We start from the raw sequence: 16,630 nt of genomic DNA on the forward strand, positions 1-16,630 counted from the left end.
GTTACCCCATCCCCCCCACCCACTTCCCCTTTAGCAACTCTTAATTTGTTTCCTATAGTTAAAAGTGTCTTATGGTTTGCCTCCCTCTCTGTTCTTTATAGATTTTTTTAATTTATTTTTTATTGGTGTTCAGTTTACCAACATACAGAATAACCCCAGTGCCCGTCACCCATTCACTCCCACCACCCGCCCTCCTCCCCTTCTACCACCCCTAGTTCGTTTCCCAGAGTTAGCAGTCTTTACGTTCTGTCTCCCTTTCTGATATTTCCCACACATTTCTTCTCCCTTCCTTTATATTCTCTTTCACTATTATTTATATTCCCCAAATGAATGAGAATATATAATGTTTGTCCTTCTCCGACTGACTTACTTCACTCAGCATAATACCCTCCAGTTCTCTTAATTTGTTTCCTATAGTTAAAAGTGTCTTATGGTTTGCCTCCCTCTCTGTTCTTTATAGATTTTTTTAATTTATTTTTTATTGGTGTTCAGTTTACCAACATACAGAATAACCCCAGTGCCCGTCACCCATTCACTCCCACCACCCGCCCTCCTCCCCTTCTACCACCCCTAGTTCGTTTCCCAGAGTTAGCAGTCTTTACGTTCTGTCTCCCTTTCTGATATTTCCCACACATTTCTTCTCCCTTCCCTTATATTCCCTTTCACTATTATTTATATTCCCCAAATGAATGAGAACATATAATGTTTGTCCTTCTCCGACTGACTTACTTCACTCAGCCTAATACCCTCCAGTTCCATCCACGTTGAAGCAAATGGTGGGTATTTGTCATTTCTAATAGCTGAGTAATATTCCATTGTATACATAAACCACATCTTCTTTATCCACTCATCTTTCAATGGACACAGAGGCTTCTTCCACAGTTTGGCTATTGTGGCCATTGCTGCTATAAACATGCAGGTGTCCCTGCGTTTCATTGAATCTGTATCTTTGAGGTAAATCCCCAACAGTGCAATTGCTGGGTCATAGGGCAGGTCTATTTTTAACTCTCTGAGGAACCTCCACACAGTTTTCCAGAGTGGCTGCACCAGTTCACATTCCCACCGACAGTGTAAGAGGGTTCCCTTTTCTCCACATCCTCTCCAACATTTGTTGTTTCCTGCCTTGTTAATTTTCCCCATTCTCACTGGTGTGAGGTGGTATCTCATTGTGGTTTTGATTTGTATTTCCCTGATGGCAAGTGATGCAGAGCATTTTCTCATGTGCGTGTTGGCCATGTCTATGTCTTCCTCTGTGAGATTTCTTTTCATGTCTTTTGCCCATTTCATGATTGGATTGTTTGTTTCTTTGGTGTTGAGTTTAATAAGTTCTTTATAGATCTTGGATACTAGCCCTTTATCTGATAAATCATTTGCAAATATCTTCTCCCATTCTGTAGGTTGTCTTTGAGTTTTGTTGACTGTATCCTTTGCTGTACAAAAGCTTCTTATCTTGATGAAGTCCCAATAGTTCATTTTTTGCTTTTGTTTCTTTTGCCTTCGTGGATGTATCTTGCAAGAAGTTACTGTTGCTGAGTTCAAAAAGGGTGTTGCCTGTGTTCTCCTCTAGGATTTTGATGGACTCTTGTCTCACATGTAGATCTTTCATCCATTTTGAGTTTATCTTTGTGTATGGTGAAACAGAGTGGTCTAGTTTCATTCTTCTGCATGTGGATGTCCAATTTTCCCAGAACCATTTATTGAAGAGACTGTCTTTCTTCCAATGGATAGTCTTTCCTCCTTTATCGAATATTAGTTGCCCATAAAGTTCAGGGTCCACTTCTGGATTCTCTATTCTGTTCCACTGATCTATGTGTCTGTTTTTGTGCCAGTACCACACTGTCTTGATGACCACAGCTTTGTAGTACAACCTGAAATCTGGCATTGTGATGCCCCCAGATATGGTTTTCTTTTTTAAAATTCCCCTGGCTATTTGGGGTCTTTTCTGATTCCACACAAATCTTAAAATAATTTGTTCTAACTCTCTGAAGAAAGTCCATGGTATTTTGATAGGGACTGAGTTCTTTATAGATTTTGGATACTAACCCTTTATCAGATGTCATTTGCAAATATCTTCTCCCATTTTGAAGGTGGCTTTTTAGTTTTGTTGATTGTTTCCTTTACTATGCAGAAGCTTTTTATCTTGATGAACTCTTAGTAGTTTATTTTTGCTTTTGTTTCCCTTGCCTCAGAAGAATATCTAGTAAGTCGCTAAAGGCAAGGTCAAAGAAGTTACTGCCCATGTTCTCCTCTAGAATTTTGATGGTTTCCTCACTTGATTTTTACAATAACCCTTCAGAGAAGGTATTATCACTCCATTTTGCAAACTAGGAAACTGAGGCACAATGAGATTTAGTATCTTGTCTAAGTTCATATAGCTAGTAACTGGATAGGCATGGTCATTCTGATTGTGAAGTCTGTAATCTTTTGATTATGCATAGTTATATTTGGCTACATTGTAGGGTGCTAGGTTAAGAATATATAAGATGAGTGGAAGAAACATGACTACTAGAATTATGATCACTTGAATGAAACTTGCTGCTGCCTAAGCAAGCCAAATAATAAGTGAAGTCAACTGTTCACATCGTGGAGACTCAATGAAATTTGATTCAAGCAATACTTCTTCTGGATTCATTAGTAGCATTTCTTGGGTCTTTTTAATTGAGGACACAGTTTGTTGAGAATATAATAGGTGGATAAGGAGAAATATCTATTCTCTTAGTATCTATTCTCTTGGCAGTAATATACTAATAGAGGTGGGACAAGGAATTCTGAGAGGTCGAACAGAATCTGCGGTCTGCACACAGGTTGCCTGTTTCATACCAGAGGGTCTTTAAGGTGCTACAGCACATGGGAAGGACAAGTGTGGTGCCCTCAGTAGCTTGGGGAAAACTGCTTAGATATCAGGAGTGAAACATTGTGTCTTTCAGGAGTGGTTGGGATGCTTTAGGAACAGACAAGATTCATGTATAAAAATTCATGATAAAAATTGCTGTACTTCTTTGTATCTTCCTTAGTGCTTTTCACATAGACAGTGTTAATAATTTATTTATTTAAATGATTTTGTTCTGAATGATTTAAATATTTTACGAAAGGATCCTAGTTTGCCTCAGTGAGAAACCAAATGATCTAAGTTCCCTTTCCTTTTGAATTGCACTGATACTCTGTGTTCATTCTTCTGTGCTTGACTGTTTTATCCATTTCTTTCTCAGTGTATTTGCTTTGGTGCTTTATAAAATTCAACATAAATCTCTGTACTAGAATATTATTTGGCAGATTTCTGTAACATCAGGCCATAACTACAAACTGTCAGGGCATATCTGGCACCTGTCTCATCTTTTCATGTCTCTATATAATTCTTTAAAATCAGATACTGTACTATCCAATAATTCAGAGCATTTTATGGGGTTTATAAATTGAGACCATCTCCAACCTTTAGGAATATTTGGATCTATGAATTTAAGAGGTTTTTCCCAGAGCTCTTTATGCCTAACTATTTTGTCCCTTGCATATTTGTTTGTCTTGAAATACAGTTTCTCTTCTAGTTGGGTTTTCTGTCACAGAGTATAGACAAGTTCTATAACCTTATCATCAACCGTCAGGAGATTTACACTGTGTCCTTTGCCTTCTCCTTTGAAAAAGAGAAATGCAGCTAAACTTATTTGTAGGTTTATTGTGAGAATAAGATTTTTAAAGAAAGCAGCATAATGTAGTGAAAAGAGCAATGAATTAGGAGGCATGACCTCCAGACTCTAAACCCAGCTGTGCCACTGTGCTAGTGATTTATTGGGAGAACCAAGGCACTTCACTCTTCTAGGTCTCACTTTTCTTTTATAATAGAAAGGAAGTAGGATTCAATAATGTAATCCATTCACTTATTCAACATTTGTTAAGGCTGTTAATATGAATAAAGTCTAATTTCTGCCCTCAGACACTTGTATACTAGAGGTGAAGACAGAAGAAAAGTAAAGTAGAAGAGGTATAAAATATGCGGAATATAGTTTAGTAGCATAAGTAAAGGGCAACTGATGGACTGGGGTGATAAGGAAATACTTCCAAAATGAAATAACTAAGCTCAAATTGAATCTTAAATTTATTTGGACTGGAACTCATATATTGTTGGCGGGCATGTAAATTGGTATAAACACGTAGGAAAGTAATATAAAAATACAACTAGTGCTAATATACATAAACCTTTTGCTCTAATAGATAATACTTGTTTTTCAGTCCCAGAAATGCACACATTCTCCAAAAAGGCATACAGAAATATTTTTATTGGTCTATTTATAATAATCAAATGAGTATTATTCAAATGGCTAGAATTAGTAAATTGAATTACAATCCTGCCGATATCTTGGAATACCGAACAGCATTGAGAATGAGTGAACTATAACTACACGCAGCAACATGGAAGAATCGCACAAAAATAATATGGAGAGAAAGGGACCAGACACTTAAGAGCATATGCCATATGATTTCATTCATACAAAGTTGAAAATGAACAAAAATAACATTATTAAAAGTTAGTATAGTAGTTACTGTTGTTTAGTGGGTTGTACCTGAAAAGGGCCTTATGGAGTGCTGGTTTTGCTCTATTTCTTGATCTGAGGGTGGCATATACAGGTGTGCTGGTTTCTAAAAAAATTATCAAGCTATGCATTTGTAATTTATCTATGTATGTATGATATACTTCAATACAGAGCTTACGTACAAAAATGAATGGGAGATCATAGCAAGGAAAAGTGTTCTAAATTGAAAAAAAGACCATGAACAAAGGAAAGAAGCCTTAAAGAATGTGGTAAGGTTTTTTGTTTCTCATATGCTGTGATCCTAATATTCATTTTTACTCATTCAGTAAAAACTGTTGATGCTTACTGTGTGATATGATTTCTTAAAGTAGTAAGCATTGTGAAAATGATAATAGAAATTAACTTCAGTTCTTTTCCTCCACAATTAAGTATTTTATTTATGGGAACAAGACAAAATGACAACTTTTGTTTGAGGTTCCTGAAGGCACTATATTTTTAATATCTCTGTCTTACTTTTACCCAGCACAAAGCTTTTCAAGCAGGCATACGCTAAGTGTTGAATGAATGAATTATACCACCATCTACAATATAGATATGTGTATTCATACATGTACATGCACACACACATGCATGCAGAATACGTAGAGACACTTATTTGCATGATTTCCAAAGGGGTTCAACAGGATTGATGTGGGTTTGCCAAACCATAAAATCTTATTCTGCTCAGCACCTTAACTTTATAAGGCTTTTTCCTTCTCAGAAACATAACAATTTTTTGAAATCTTTCTCCGTATAAGAGTAGTGAAAAAATACTTATAAAATATTGGAAACTAACAATTTGAGATGATCTAATATATTGTATTTTAAAAGTATTTTCTGGGAAATCAGGACAAAGGCAAGGTCAAATTATAGAGTTTAGAGGTGAGCCATACTTTCTCTTCATATTCCCTATCTACTCCTTACTCAATTTCATTGATCTCAGTATTAAGTATTCTATTCTTATAGTCATAGTTGTTGGTAATAGCAGAGTCTCCCATTAAAAGTATGGCTAAAACCTAAAAATACCTTGGGCCATTTCTCTCGTGTTCTCGATATTTTCCATTTACCCCTTAGATCCTCACTCCACTTTTTTTCTACCGTGCTTAGAGTCCCAGGAGATTGACCTTATGTACTAAATTAGCAGGCTCTCTTATTAGCAGGCATGCTCTGGTTTGCATTTGTGTGCCGTTGAGAGGGACTGTCAAGGTATCACAAGATGGGAAAAGAGAGAGATTGGAATGTTTATTTCTTCTCTGTTAAAGCCACCTTAACATTTTCCAAGTTTTGGTAATAACTCTCTCCCAATGATCCTTCATTCCTAAAGAGCTTTAGATACGCTTGAACCTCCATGGGTATAAGGTAAAAGCTTTTTGCTTTTACTAGAACTGGGATATTTCATTATCCCTGGTTGGTTTTCCTTACTCTGTTCACACTCATAAATTATTCCTTTATTAAACTCTCGTTTATCTTGTTTGAGTTTGCCATCTGTTTCTAGCCAGACCTTGAATGATGTGCTAGACTAGGTTTTGATATGGTTTGGTTTGTTTTCCATGCTGTGCTGTACTAGCTCTGCTTTTTGTTCAGGATCCAGCTGAAGAGTTACTGCCTCTGAAATATGGATTTTGGAGCCTAAGAAATCTGTTTGAATTAAAACTCCAGCACTTTAGCTGTGTGACTTTGGGTAAATTTCTGTGTATTTTTGAACTTTAGTTTCCTTCTTTATAAACTTAGGGGAAATACCCTCCATTCAAAGTTGTTAGCTCTTAAATAAGATTGTTTCTGAAACAATTGTTCTGGAACTAAATCAGGTCTCAGTAAATGTTAGTTATTTTTCTTCTCCATGTTTTTCTGACCACCTTATCATATTTAATTTTTTATTTTCTATTATGCATTTATTTTATGTTGCTTTGACTCTGTTTTCTAGTTGTTTCACCCTAAATACCTTGCCTTTCTGAATTTATCCTGAATTTCAAAGGTCAATAGGTCATGGAGAAATACTAAAAATAACTAAAAATTGTGTATGTTTAGAATTTTTAAAAATAGTTAATTCTCATAACTGAAAAAGACGAATATAATGTTTCATTTCGCAGATGAGGGAACTAGGCACAGATAAATTAATTATCTAAGATCATAGAGCTATATAGTGGTGAAACATGGCTCAAACTCAGATTCTCAGGTTTTAATCCCCTTCATTACCATATTATGGTATATATTATTACCATAATGGACATGTTTTGCTTCTTGAATATGTTATCCTTTGATTCATTCTATTGAATTTATATTATTTTAGGTGATTGGTAAGTTATGTCTGTCCTTTTTTTTCTTTTCCAACTTCTGTTTTGATGAGTTGGCTACTATTTTTATTTTTGTCTAATCTATTTTCATTATGTTTTGTGATTTTTATCCCTTCTCAATCACTCTTTTTCTCCAGAGACCATAATCATAAAAACTTAAAAATGATCATAACTAAGAAACCCAGAAAGGAGGCCAACACATTTATACTTCATTTCTTCCAGAATTGTCTTCTGGATCTGATCTTGATTTCTGATGTGGGAAGTAGTTTTTGTTCCTTTCAGTCCTGTGCATAGCTAGTGTCCTTGAATGTGTAGCCCTGTGGTTATATATTGACCATTCCTGAAGTTAGGTAATATAGGAACACTTCATGAGAGGCAATGCAGTAAAGAAGAAATGACAGCAGTGTCATTGCTAGACTAGCCTGGGTTTAAATCCTGAGTCTGCCATTTACTAGTTGTGTGACTTTGGGTAAATTACTCTTAAACTTGCACTTTAAAAAAATCAGATTCTCATTTTTAAAATGGTGAGAGGTCAGTGGAGGTAAGGTGTGTATGGTAAGAATTATATACCTTGCAGAGTTCTTATGATAATTAGATGTGATAGCATATATAATGGATCACATTGTAGATTTATAATAAATAGTGGGTTTTTTTTTGTTTTTGTTTTTGTTTTTTTTTACCATTATTACCATTTACTATTATTAGAAGACACACAAAAGAATCCCTATTTTTTAAGTTCTTGTTCAGGCTGGTAGGTGCATTTAGTAATGAATAGGATAATTACTAGATTTGGAGTTTGGCCAGGCCATTGGCAAACAGACTTTAAAAGGCATAGCATCTTAGTGGTGCCCAGTGTGAAAAATCTCCTTTGTTCTTTCTGCTTGGCTCCCTTTATGATCCATAATGCCTTCTGCTTTGGTGATGGCATTGACTGGGTATTTTAAGGCAATTTGTAGGATTAAGCCTCTCAGTGTACCACAGCAGGTTGAGGCCTGGATCAGTCTGGTAACAATGCAGTCTTTCTCTCATGGAGATTAAGACTTACCTAACAATCTCTCTAGGCTCTGTTGGCCTCCTTCCCACCCCCACCCCCCTTACCAAGAACATTAAATGCTTATAAAAAGACCTGCCATAGATGAGAAATTTTCGGTGCCAGTGACTTTCTTATTCATTTCTTTTATGAAAGTGAGACAAAAAGAAATCTAGAATAGGATGGAAAAATATGTAATGAGAATAATTTTTTTTAATTCTATATTTAAGGAATATTGGCAGTACATTAGAGCGGGTAATGTCCAGATCTTTACTCATGTTGATTCTCCCTCTTTTCTTTCTCTAGTGAGCTTCTAAGTCTTTTGAGAATTAGCCCCAATATTTTTTTGGAGCTTTCTCATTAGACTCTGAGCCCCTTAAGAGGCAGTGCTATTTTCCTCATTTTTGTATCTGCTTCCTGCCTAACACTGAACCTGACATATAAAAGGCATTTGACAAATGCATGAAGTGGGATGCTGGTATTCCTTTACATTTTTATTTTTATTTATTTATTTTTATTCCTTTACATATTTTATTTATTTTATAAATACCCAGGTATTTTCACAGTATCTGAGATTAGGAAGTCTCACTTCTCCATGTAATTCAACCATGATGACTACTGCTTCCCTTAAAGACTTCCCTTAAAGACAATTCTGCGAATTGCTGGTTAAATTTGTCTTTTGTTTAAGATACTAGTGGAAGGCAATAAAAGATTATGGTAGAAGAGAAATATCAACTAGCCTGGAGAAGTCACACTAAATGAGATTTGAATGTAAACCTACATGACACAGTTTCTGGCACTTTTATAAACTGATTGATGTGAGATCCAGCAGAATTTGGCTTTAAGGAGATAATAGTCTGGCTGTAGAATAAAGACACACTGAAGGTAGAGTCTATTTAAAGGCAAAGTGTAGTTGCTGAAAGATATGTGGTAGGTTATAGGAGATGGAGTGATTACCACAGTCAGAAAGGCTAGCAAATGCTGCCTACAAGAGATAAGGCTTCAACAAAGCTTTAAAAGAGCCCAAGGACAGAGAACTCCAGGTAAACTCCAGGTAAAAACTCAGGCAAAGGAATGTTAGTGAATGTGTAGGACTCCTTTTGGGGATTATGTGATGACATAACAATCTGGAACAAACAAGATACATTTTTACTGTTTTAGAAACACAGTAAAAAAAATAGGAAATAAAAATGTAAAGGATTACCAGCAATGAAGAAGTGGAATTTTAAATTAAAAATACAATACTATTGGGGCACCTGGGTGGCTCAGTGGTTGAGTGCCTCCCTTCAGCTCAGGGTGTGATCCCATGGCCCCAGGATCAGGTCCCACATCGGGCTCCCTGCATGGAGCCTGCTTCTTTCTCTGCCTGTGTCTCTGCCTCTGTCTGTGTGTCTCTCATGAATAAATAAATAAAATCTTAACCAAAAAAAGCCACTTAGATCTACTAATAAAAATTAAAATACAATACTATTACATTAGTGCTCTAAAAAATTAGTTACTTGTGAATTTAATTAGATATGTCAAAATCTACATAAGGAAAATTATAAAGAAGTCAATAAATGTAGAGATAGTCTATGTTCATGGATGGGAAGACTTGACATTATTAGGATGCCTGTTCTTCCCAAGTTGATCTATAGATTCCATGCAATTCCACTCAAAATCTGAGAAAGAGATTTTATGATGTCAACAAATCGATTCAAAAGTTTATATGGAGAGGGGAAAAAAACAGAATAGCCAACACAATAATAAAGAAGAACAAAGTTAGAGAACTGACACTACCTGGCTTTAAGACTTATTATAAAGCTAAAATCAAGATACTATGGGGTTGACAAAAGAATGAACAGATAGATCAATGGACCATAATAACCCAGAAATAGACCCATAAATATAGTCAACTGAACTTTGACAAAAAAACAAAAACAATAAAATAGAGGAAAGATAATCCCTTCAACAAATGATGCTGGAATAACTGGACATCCACATAGAAAAAAATGAATCTAGTTACAAAATTTATACCTTTAACAAAAATTAACTCAAAATGGATCACAGGCCTAATAAATACAAAATGCAAAACTCTTAATAAAACTCCTAGAAGATAATATAGGAAAAATCCTGGTGACCTTGGGTTGGTGATGACTTTTAGATACAACACCAAAAGCATAATCCATGACAGAAAAAATTGATAAACTGGGTGGAGTTCAGTAAAACTAAATATTTCTGCTCGGTGAAAGACACTGTCCAAGAAAATGTAAAAATAAGCCACAAATTGGGAGAAAATATTTGTAAAAGATATATCTGATAAAGGGCTGTTATCCAAAATATATGAAGAACTCTTAAAATTCAACAATAGAAAAATAAACAACCCAACTAAATGTGGACAAAGTACCTGAATAGACACCTCACTGAAGAAGATACAGAGATAGCAAATAAGTATAAAAGATGTTCCACATCATATATTTTAAAGGATATTATAATAAAATGGAGAAATACCACTGTACATCTATTAAAACAGCCAAAATCCAAAACACTGACAGCACCTAATGCTAGTGAGGATGTGGAACAGGAGGACTTTTTTCATTCATTGCTGATGGGAATATAAAGTGGTACATCCATTTTTGAAGATGGTCCTACAGAACTAAACATACTCTTACTGTAGAAAATAACAATCATCCTCCTTGATATTTATTCAAATGAGTTGAGCACTTACATCCACACAAAAACCTACACAAAGATGTTTATAGCAGTTTTATTTATAATTGCCAAAATTTGAAAGCAACCAAGATGTCCTTCAGTAGGTGAATGGATAAGTAAACTGTGAAAAGTCTAAACAATGAAATATGTTTCAGTGCTAACAAGAAATAAGCAAACAGTCCATGAAAAGACATCAAGGAACCTCAAATGCATTTTAGTAGGTTAAAGAAGCCAATCTTAAAAGGTTACATACTACACAATTCCAATATATGACATTCTAGAAAAGCTAAAAGGAGACAGTAAGAAGATCAGTGGTTGCCAATTATTGGGTAGGGTGGAGAGGGGGATGAATAGGCTAGAGCATAGAGGACTTTTAGGCAAAAACTCTGTATGATATAATGGTGGAAACATGTCATTATGCATTTCTTCAAATCCATAGAACGTACAACACCCAAGAGTGAACCTTAATGTAAACTGTATACTGAGTGATAATGATGCCTCAAGGTAGGTTCATTATTTATAACAAATGTACTGCTCTGGTAGGAGATACTGATAATGTGGGAGGGTATGGGTTTATGGGGACAGGGTTATATGGGAAACCTCTGGACCTTCTCTCAGTTTTGCTTTGAACCTAAAACCACTCTTTAAAAATGCCTGTTTAAGTAGTAATAAAGTGTTGTTTTGAAATAGAAAATAAAGGAAAACTTAAGCTTGAATTCTACCTGAGTTTTGGCTTTATCCTAAATAGCAGCCATTGAGAGATGAGTCAGTAGTTTAACAAAATAAAGCTGATTCCTGGGCTTCAGATTGTTTATGAAGAGGTAGGATAGCTGGAAAGCAGAACATTGCAGTCCTTTAGCCTCTCTCAAGGGCATTATGGCTATCAAGGGCATGGGAGTGTTGGCACATTAGGAAAAAATTCATAATAATTTTAAAGACTTTCTATTTATGAGTACCATAAGGTATAATTTGAACTGCATTGTAAAATATTGGTAGGATATCCTACTGAGAATTTTGTGTTTAACATATAAGTAGTTGGTGAGAAACCAAGATGAGGTAAAAGGATGTAAAATGGATTGGAAGGGCCAGAGGCAATAGCCCTAGCCTGGGCCTGCCTACACAGCCTTGTCTGCTTCTGTGATTCTGTGAGTGTGGATTGGCCGGTTATGGATAATTCCTTAAGTGAAGGATTTTAAGGCCTGTGGGGCAAGCAAACTTGTTTTCTGAATTTGTGTGGCCCTTGGGATAAAAAATACCTGGGCTAAAATCCTGATTCATGTTCTTACTTTCTTTGTGATCTAGAATATATTACTTCACCTTTCTGGACTTCATTTGCTGATGTATAAAATGGGAATAATAGCAATAATAGTAATACTTAATTTGCAGGGCTGTAATGAGAATTAAATACATTTGTAAAGAATCCAACACTCAAAGGTTTGTTCCCTTTAGAGATGCAGGGAATGAACACTGAGCTAGAACAGGTCCAGTCAAGAGGAATCTTCAAGACTTAAGCAGCTTCAGACCATATCCCTGTGACTACTACCATCCAAGTACTGTAAAGAGGCTAAGAACTATTCGTAAATAGGACCCTATAAATATAGATCAAAACATCCTCATTGACTGTCAAAAATAAGATCGCAGCAGCATTAAGGTACCCAGATGAAACACACCAGCACTTATCCACAGTGAAATCTATAAAGTGCTTTCGATTGCTCAAGGGATCTTTAGATATAGCATCATTTTCTCTATCTTATGGATGACTTGGCCACCTCCGCTATGAATTTTTCATGATTCCCCTGACCCAGCAGCTCTTGCCTGTGGAGAGAGTAATACGCTATTGATTTCGGAGTTAGGTTTCTGCCTTTTTTTGCCACAACAGGATTTTTGTAGCCTAGAAACCTCAATCTCTTATTACTCATTAGAGACTCGGGCAACTTTTCTTAGATCTGGAATTCAGAAGGCAAACAATTTAGCTGTTGGTGTCAAAGATAGCCTTTATAGTAAGAATTTTAACTGATCTCAGTAATGAGAGTAGCTGTTATTAAAAACTTCCTAATTAAACCAGTAGAGGTAGGATTATAAAGAGTGCCAAGAAGAGACAATATTCTTCTGTTTTTCTCACAATTAGTATGTTTTTGTAGGCATTGTTTTTGGAATGAACCTATTAAAAATGTACTAAAGGCTAAAAGAGAATAAAAAAATAAAATATAACAGGGAAATCCAGTCCAATTTTTAGTATTTTTTTTCTTCTGTGTGATTTTGGGAATAGATGTCTAGGTGATTCTTATTTTCAGTGGCCCTTGGTCATGTAAGAGAAGTGAAAAGAGGCCATGCTGTTGGTAGTTTTTATTTAAACTGCTTTTAAGAAATCAAAAAATCCATATCTTACATCCTGTGAAAACTCATTCTTGGCATTACCATGGTAACAAGACTTTTAAAAGGGAGTTAACTGAAATTTAGCTGCATATATTATTTCTTTGTGATTCATACTTCATAAAAATGCAAATGTCACACTAATACATGTTTTACCTTAATGTTTTATACCACCATTTAGTCTTAATTGATCTAATGTTTTCCTTAATTAAATTTTGTGCTTCTTTGAATGGTTTTTTTCCCCCTCCTCCAATCCCCTCTTCTGTGGACCCATCAAACTATACATTTCGCCTGGGTGACATGCAATTTAGGAAACTGTCACACAGGAGATCAATCATCCGAACCTAAGAACTCAACAAAAGAGTTTTGGAAAACTGCTTGTCCTGCCTAGAAATTCAGCCTACCCTTCTACTTGGGTAAAATTTTGGCATCTTCTTTTGTGCTCTTGTCCATCCTCTCACCATTTGGGTCTCCAGAAGACTGAGAAGCAGGGTACACTGGTGGAGAGAATGCAGCCAGTACATCCTGGATAAAAATACAGGCATCACAATTCCCTAGCTCTGTGGCTTTGTGCAACTTATTTAACTGATCTTTCTAACTCAGTTTTCTAATAGGCAAGATAAAGATAAAACAATACCTTTGTCACAGAACTTTTGTGAGAATGTTAAATGTGATAATGCTTTCAAAGTACTTGGCATAGTGCTTGGCATAAGATCTATGCTCAGTAAATAATAATTATCTTTTATTTATAATAATAGTAAGTATGAGGAAATAGAGAAAACATTATTCACCTAAATTACTCTCACTGACAGGTTTGTATTTGTTTGGAAGATATTGTTTGGTAAACTTCTTGGGATGAATAGTTAAACTCCATGGGGAATGTATTATTCCTGAGAAGAGATGACAAATTTGCTTTCTGGTGTCAGAGAGTAAAAGAGAATAAAAGTAAATGGAGAGGGGAATGGAGGAGTGAGAGTAGGTTGAGCTAGTGAGATGGAGAAAGGCTGTATACCACCTGAATGGCACATTAGCAACTCCCAGGTATTTTGTGTTGTTAGACAAATCCATGAAATGGCTTGTGAAAGTGAAATCTGAGTGTGTATAAGAGAGCAGAATAAAAGAGATATTTCACACTCTGATTGGCATGGGCTAGATAAAAACAACAAGTGCTGACACTACCCTTAAAATGAGAGAGTACCTTAAAGATCTAACCCTCTGGGAATTCAGAGGAAAGGCATGTGGGCTTATATAGTCTGAAACTGGGTATAGAATGAGTGTGGGAATTTTGTCCATTTTGCCTAGATCTCTAAGAGGTAGAAATGCCTCAGCTAGCATCTGCATTTTATTTTATTTATTTTATTTTATTTTATTTTATTTTATTTTATTTTATTTTATTTTATTTTATTTTATTTTATTTTAAAAAATATTTTTTTATTTATTTATGATAGTCACAGAGAGAGAGAGAGAAAGAGAGGCAGAGACACAGGCAGAGGGAGAAGCAGGCTCCATGCACCGGGAGCCCAACGTGGGATTCGATCCCGGGTCTCCAGGATCGCGCCCTGGGCCAAAGGCAGGCGCTAAACCACTGTGCCACCCAGGGATCCCAACATCTGAATTTTATAATGGTAACGTCAACCACTTCTTCCCCCAGCTCTATTGAAGTATAAATGACAAGAATTTAAAATGTGACAGTATATTTTAAGAGTGACAAGTATATTTATAGTGTCCATGTGATGATTTGATATATATCTATACATTGTGAAATAACTCCCATAACCAAAGTTAATGAACACATCTATTATCCCACAGTTAACATTTGGGGTGGTGGTGGTGAAAGTGCTTTAGATAAACTGCCAGCAGATTTCAGGTATACAATACAGTATTATTAACTGTGGTCACTATGCTGTACTGGATTTTCAGAACATAATCCTCTTCTAACTGAAACTTTGTACCCACCCAACATTGTTCCCATTTCCCTTTCTCTTCAGTTCCTGACAGCCACCATTCTATTCAGTTTATTTGAGTTCCCATAGGCATTAAAGGACTCTCCAGTGAAATGACTCCTTGCTAGAAAGAGTGTTTTCCTTTTCCAGGGTCAGGTATTATTTCTTTCATTGATTTTTGATTATTACAGGACATCTGTGAACAGAGAAGAGTCTTATGAAGAGTCTGCATAGACTTTTCATTTCTGGTAGATGTATCATTCCTGGCCAGACCAACCACACTATCTCTTATCTCTGCACCATCTCTCCTTCCCCACTGCTTCCCACTCAGATTCCTGTTCTCTTTAATTTCAGTTCAGGAAGTAGCTGCTATGAGCAAGGATTTAGAAGACAAATGCCAACTGCCCTTGCCTAGCTATATAATCTTGAAAAAGTCATTTTCCTAATATTCTTGAGTCTTTGTTTCTTCTTTTATAAAATGGATAATGATTCTACCCTTTAAGGGTCATTTTAAGAATTAAATGAGTAAATATATTTGAAGCACATTGCGTAGGATCTAACTTTTGTTATGTACTCAATAAAAGTTAGTTATTTCCTTTCTCCTTAATCTGGACTTTTACAAATACCCACCCCCCCAAGCTTCTTGAAGATGCATGATGTCACCCTCTTGTTTTTGCCTTTTTTGTCGAACCTAGCACCATGTGTATGTTAAGCATGTGGCATCACTTTGGTTTTCCCTCTGTGTCCTCCAGTCATATTGAACTTATTCCAGCTTCTTGAATGTCCCCTGTTCTCTCCTTCCTCTGGGTCCTCCAAAACGTAATTCATTCTACTGAAGATGTTTTTTTTATCTTCTTCTTCTGATTTTGAATAAATTTATCTAATGTTGACTTGAGATGACTGTTCTTCAGAAAAGAATTCCTTAACCCTCCAAACTAAATTAAGGGCCTCCTTTTTAGTTTTCTTTTCACCTCCTGTACTTTTTCTTTTCAGCATTTTGCCCTCTTGCAATAATTTCATCAATTGAAATTATTCATATAATGTCTTTATTTATTATAAGGCTGTAAAGAGAGCCTTTTAGGTAGAGATAGTGTTTATTTTGATCAGTGTTTCTTTAATGCCTAGCATAGTACCTAGGATGATGGGATGTATAAATGATTCTTAGTTGATTGACTTTTAATATTATTCAGATGAAGATTGGTGCCACCTGAATAGGGCAGTATGCACATCATAGTTCTAGGACATTAGATAGATGTCCAGTATAGTAATTGGTACTTAATAAATATTTGATAAATAATGATTTAAATCTGGGTTATGAGAAAAACAGGATTGAATGCACTTTAATATGCACACTTGCTTTTCATTTTTTTAAAAGCTGTCTTTGTTTTGTTAAGGAATTATTACCCAAATTGCTAGCTAGATAGAATATTAGTCAGAGAGCTATTAATGATTATGAAAAGCCCTTTATTATACTCTTTGCCCCTTTAAGAGAGTCACAATGAGTATGGGCATTTTTAAGGGTTTGAGAAGTCTGCTACTAAAGAAAATGGGCTAACATTGCTTCATCCAGTATTTCCAAAATGTTTTTCAACACAGGTACCCTTTTTGCCCAAAAACCTATTAACATTTAGTGTAATATAAGCCATGTAGGAAACACTGACTTAGGGAGTAGCATAATTTTCTCCTTTCTCCTTCATTTTAAATAGCCCAACTAAGTTATTTAAATGTTCAAAA

At 35.6% G+C, this 16,630-nt stretch overlaps 1 protein-coding gene across 9 annotated transcripts in view; it reads left to right on the forward strand.

The window, feature by feature from the left end:
* LOC144281984 (BEN domain-containing protein 5) overlaps positions 1 to 16,630 on the forward strand; it is a 1,369,676-nt gene that overhangs the window by 373,914 nt on the left and 979,132 nt on the right. For 5 of the 9 annotated variants that reach the window (XM_077845003.1, XM_077845002.1, XM_077845007.1 and 2 more), the window contains exon 4: positions 14,402 to 14,578. The exons of 3 other annotated variants lie outside the window; for them this stretch is intronic. In XM_077845003.1, coding sequence (XP_077701129.1) covers positions 14,402 to 14,578 — 177 coding nt within the window. Of the gene's footprint in view, positions 1 to 14,401; positions 14,579 to 16,630 lie in introns of those variants that run through there. One more of the 9 variants, XM_077845008.1, reaches the window with a different exon arrangement.

The sequence above is a fragment of the Canis aureus genome, chromosome 13 (genome assembly GCF_053574225.1).
Source record: "Canis aureus isolate CA01 chromosome 13, VMU_Caureus_v.1.0, whole genome shotgun sequence".
In the NCBI taxonomy this organism is placed as follows: Eukaryota; Metazoa; Chordata; class Mammalia; order Carnivora; family Canidae; genus Canis; species Canis aureus.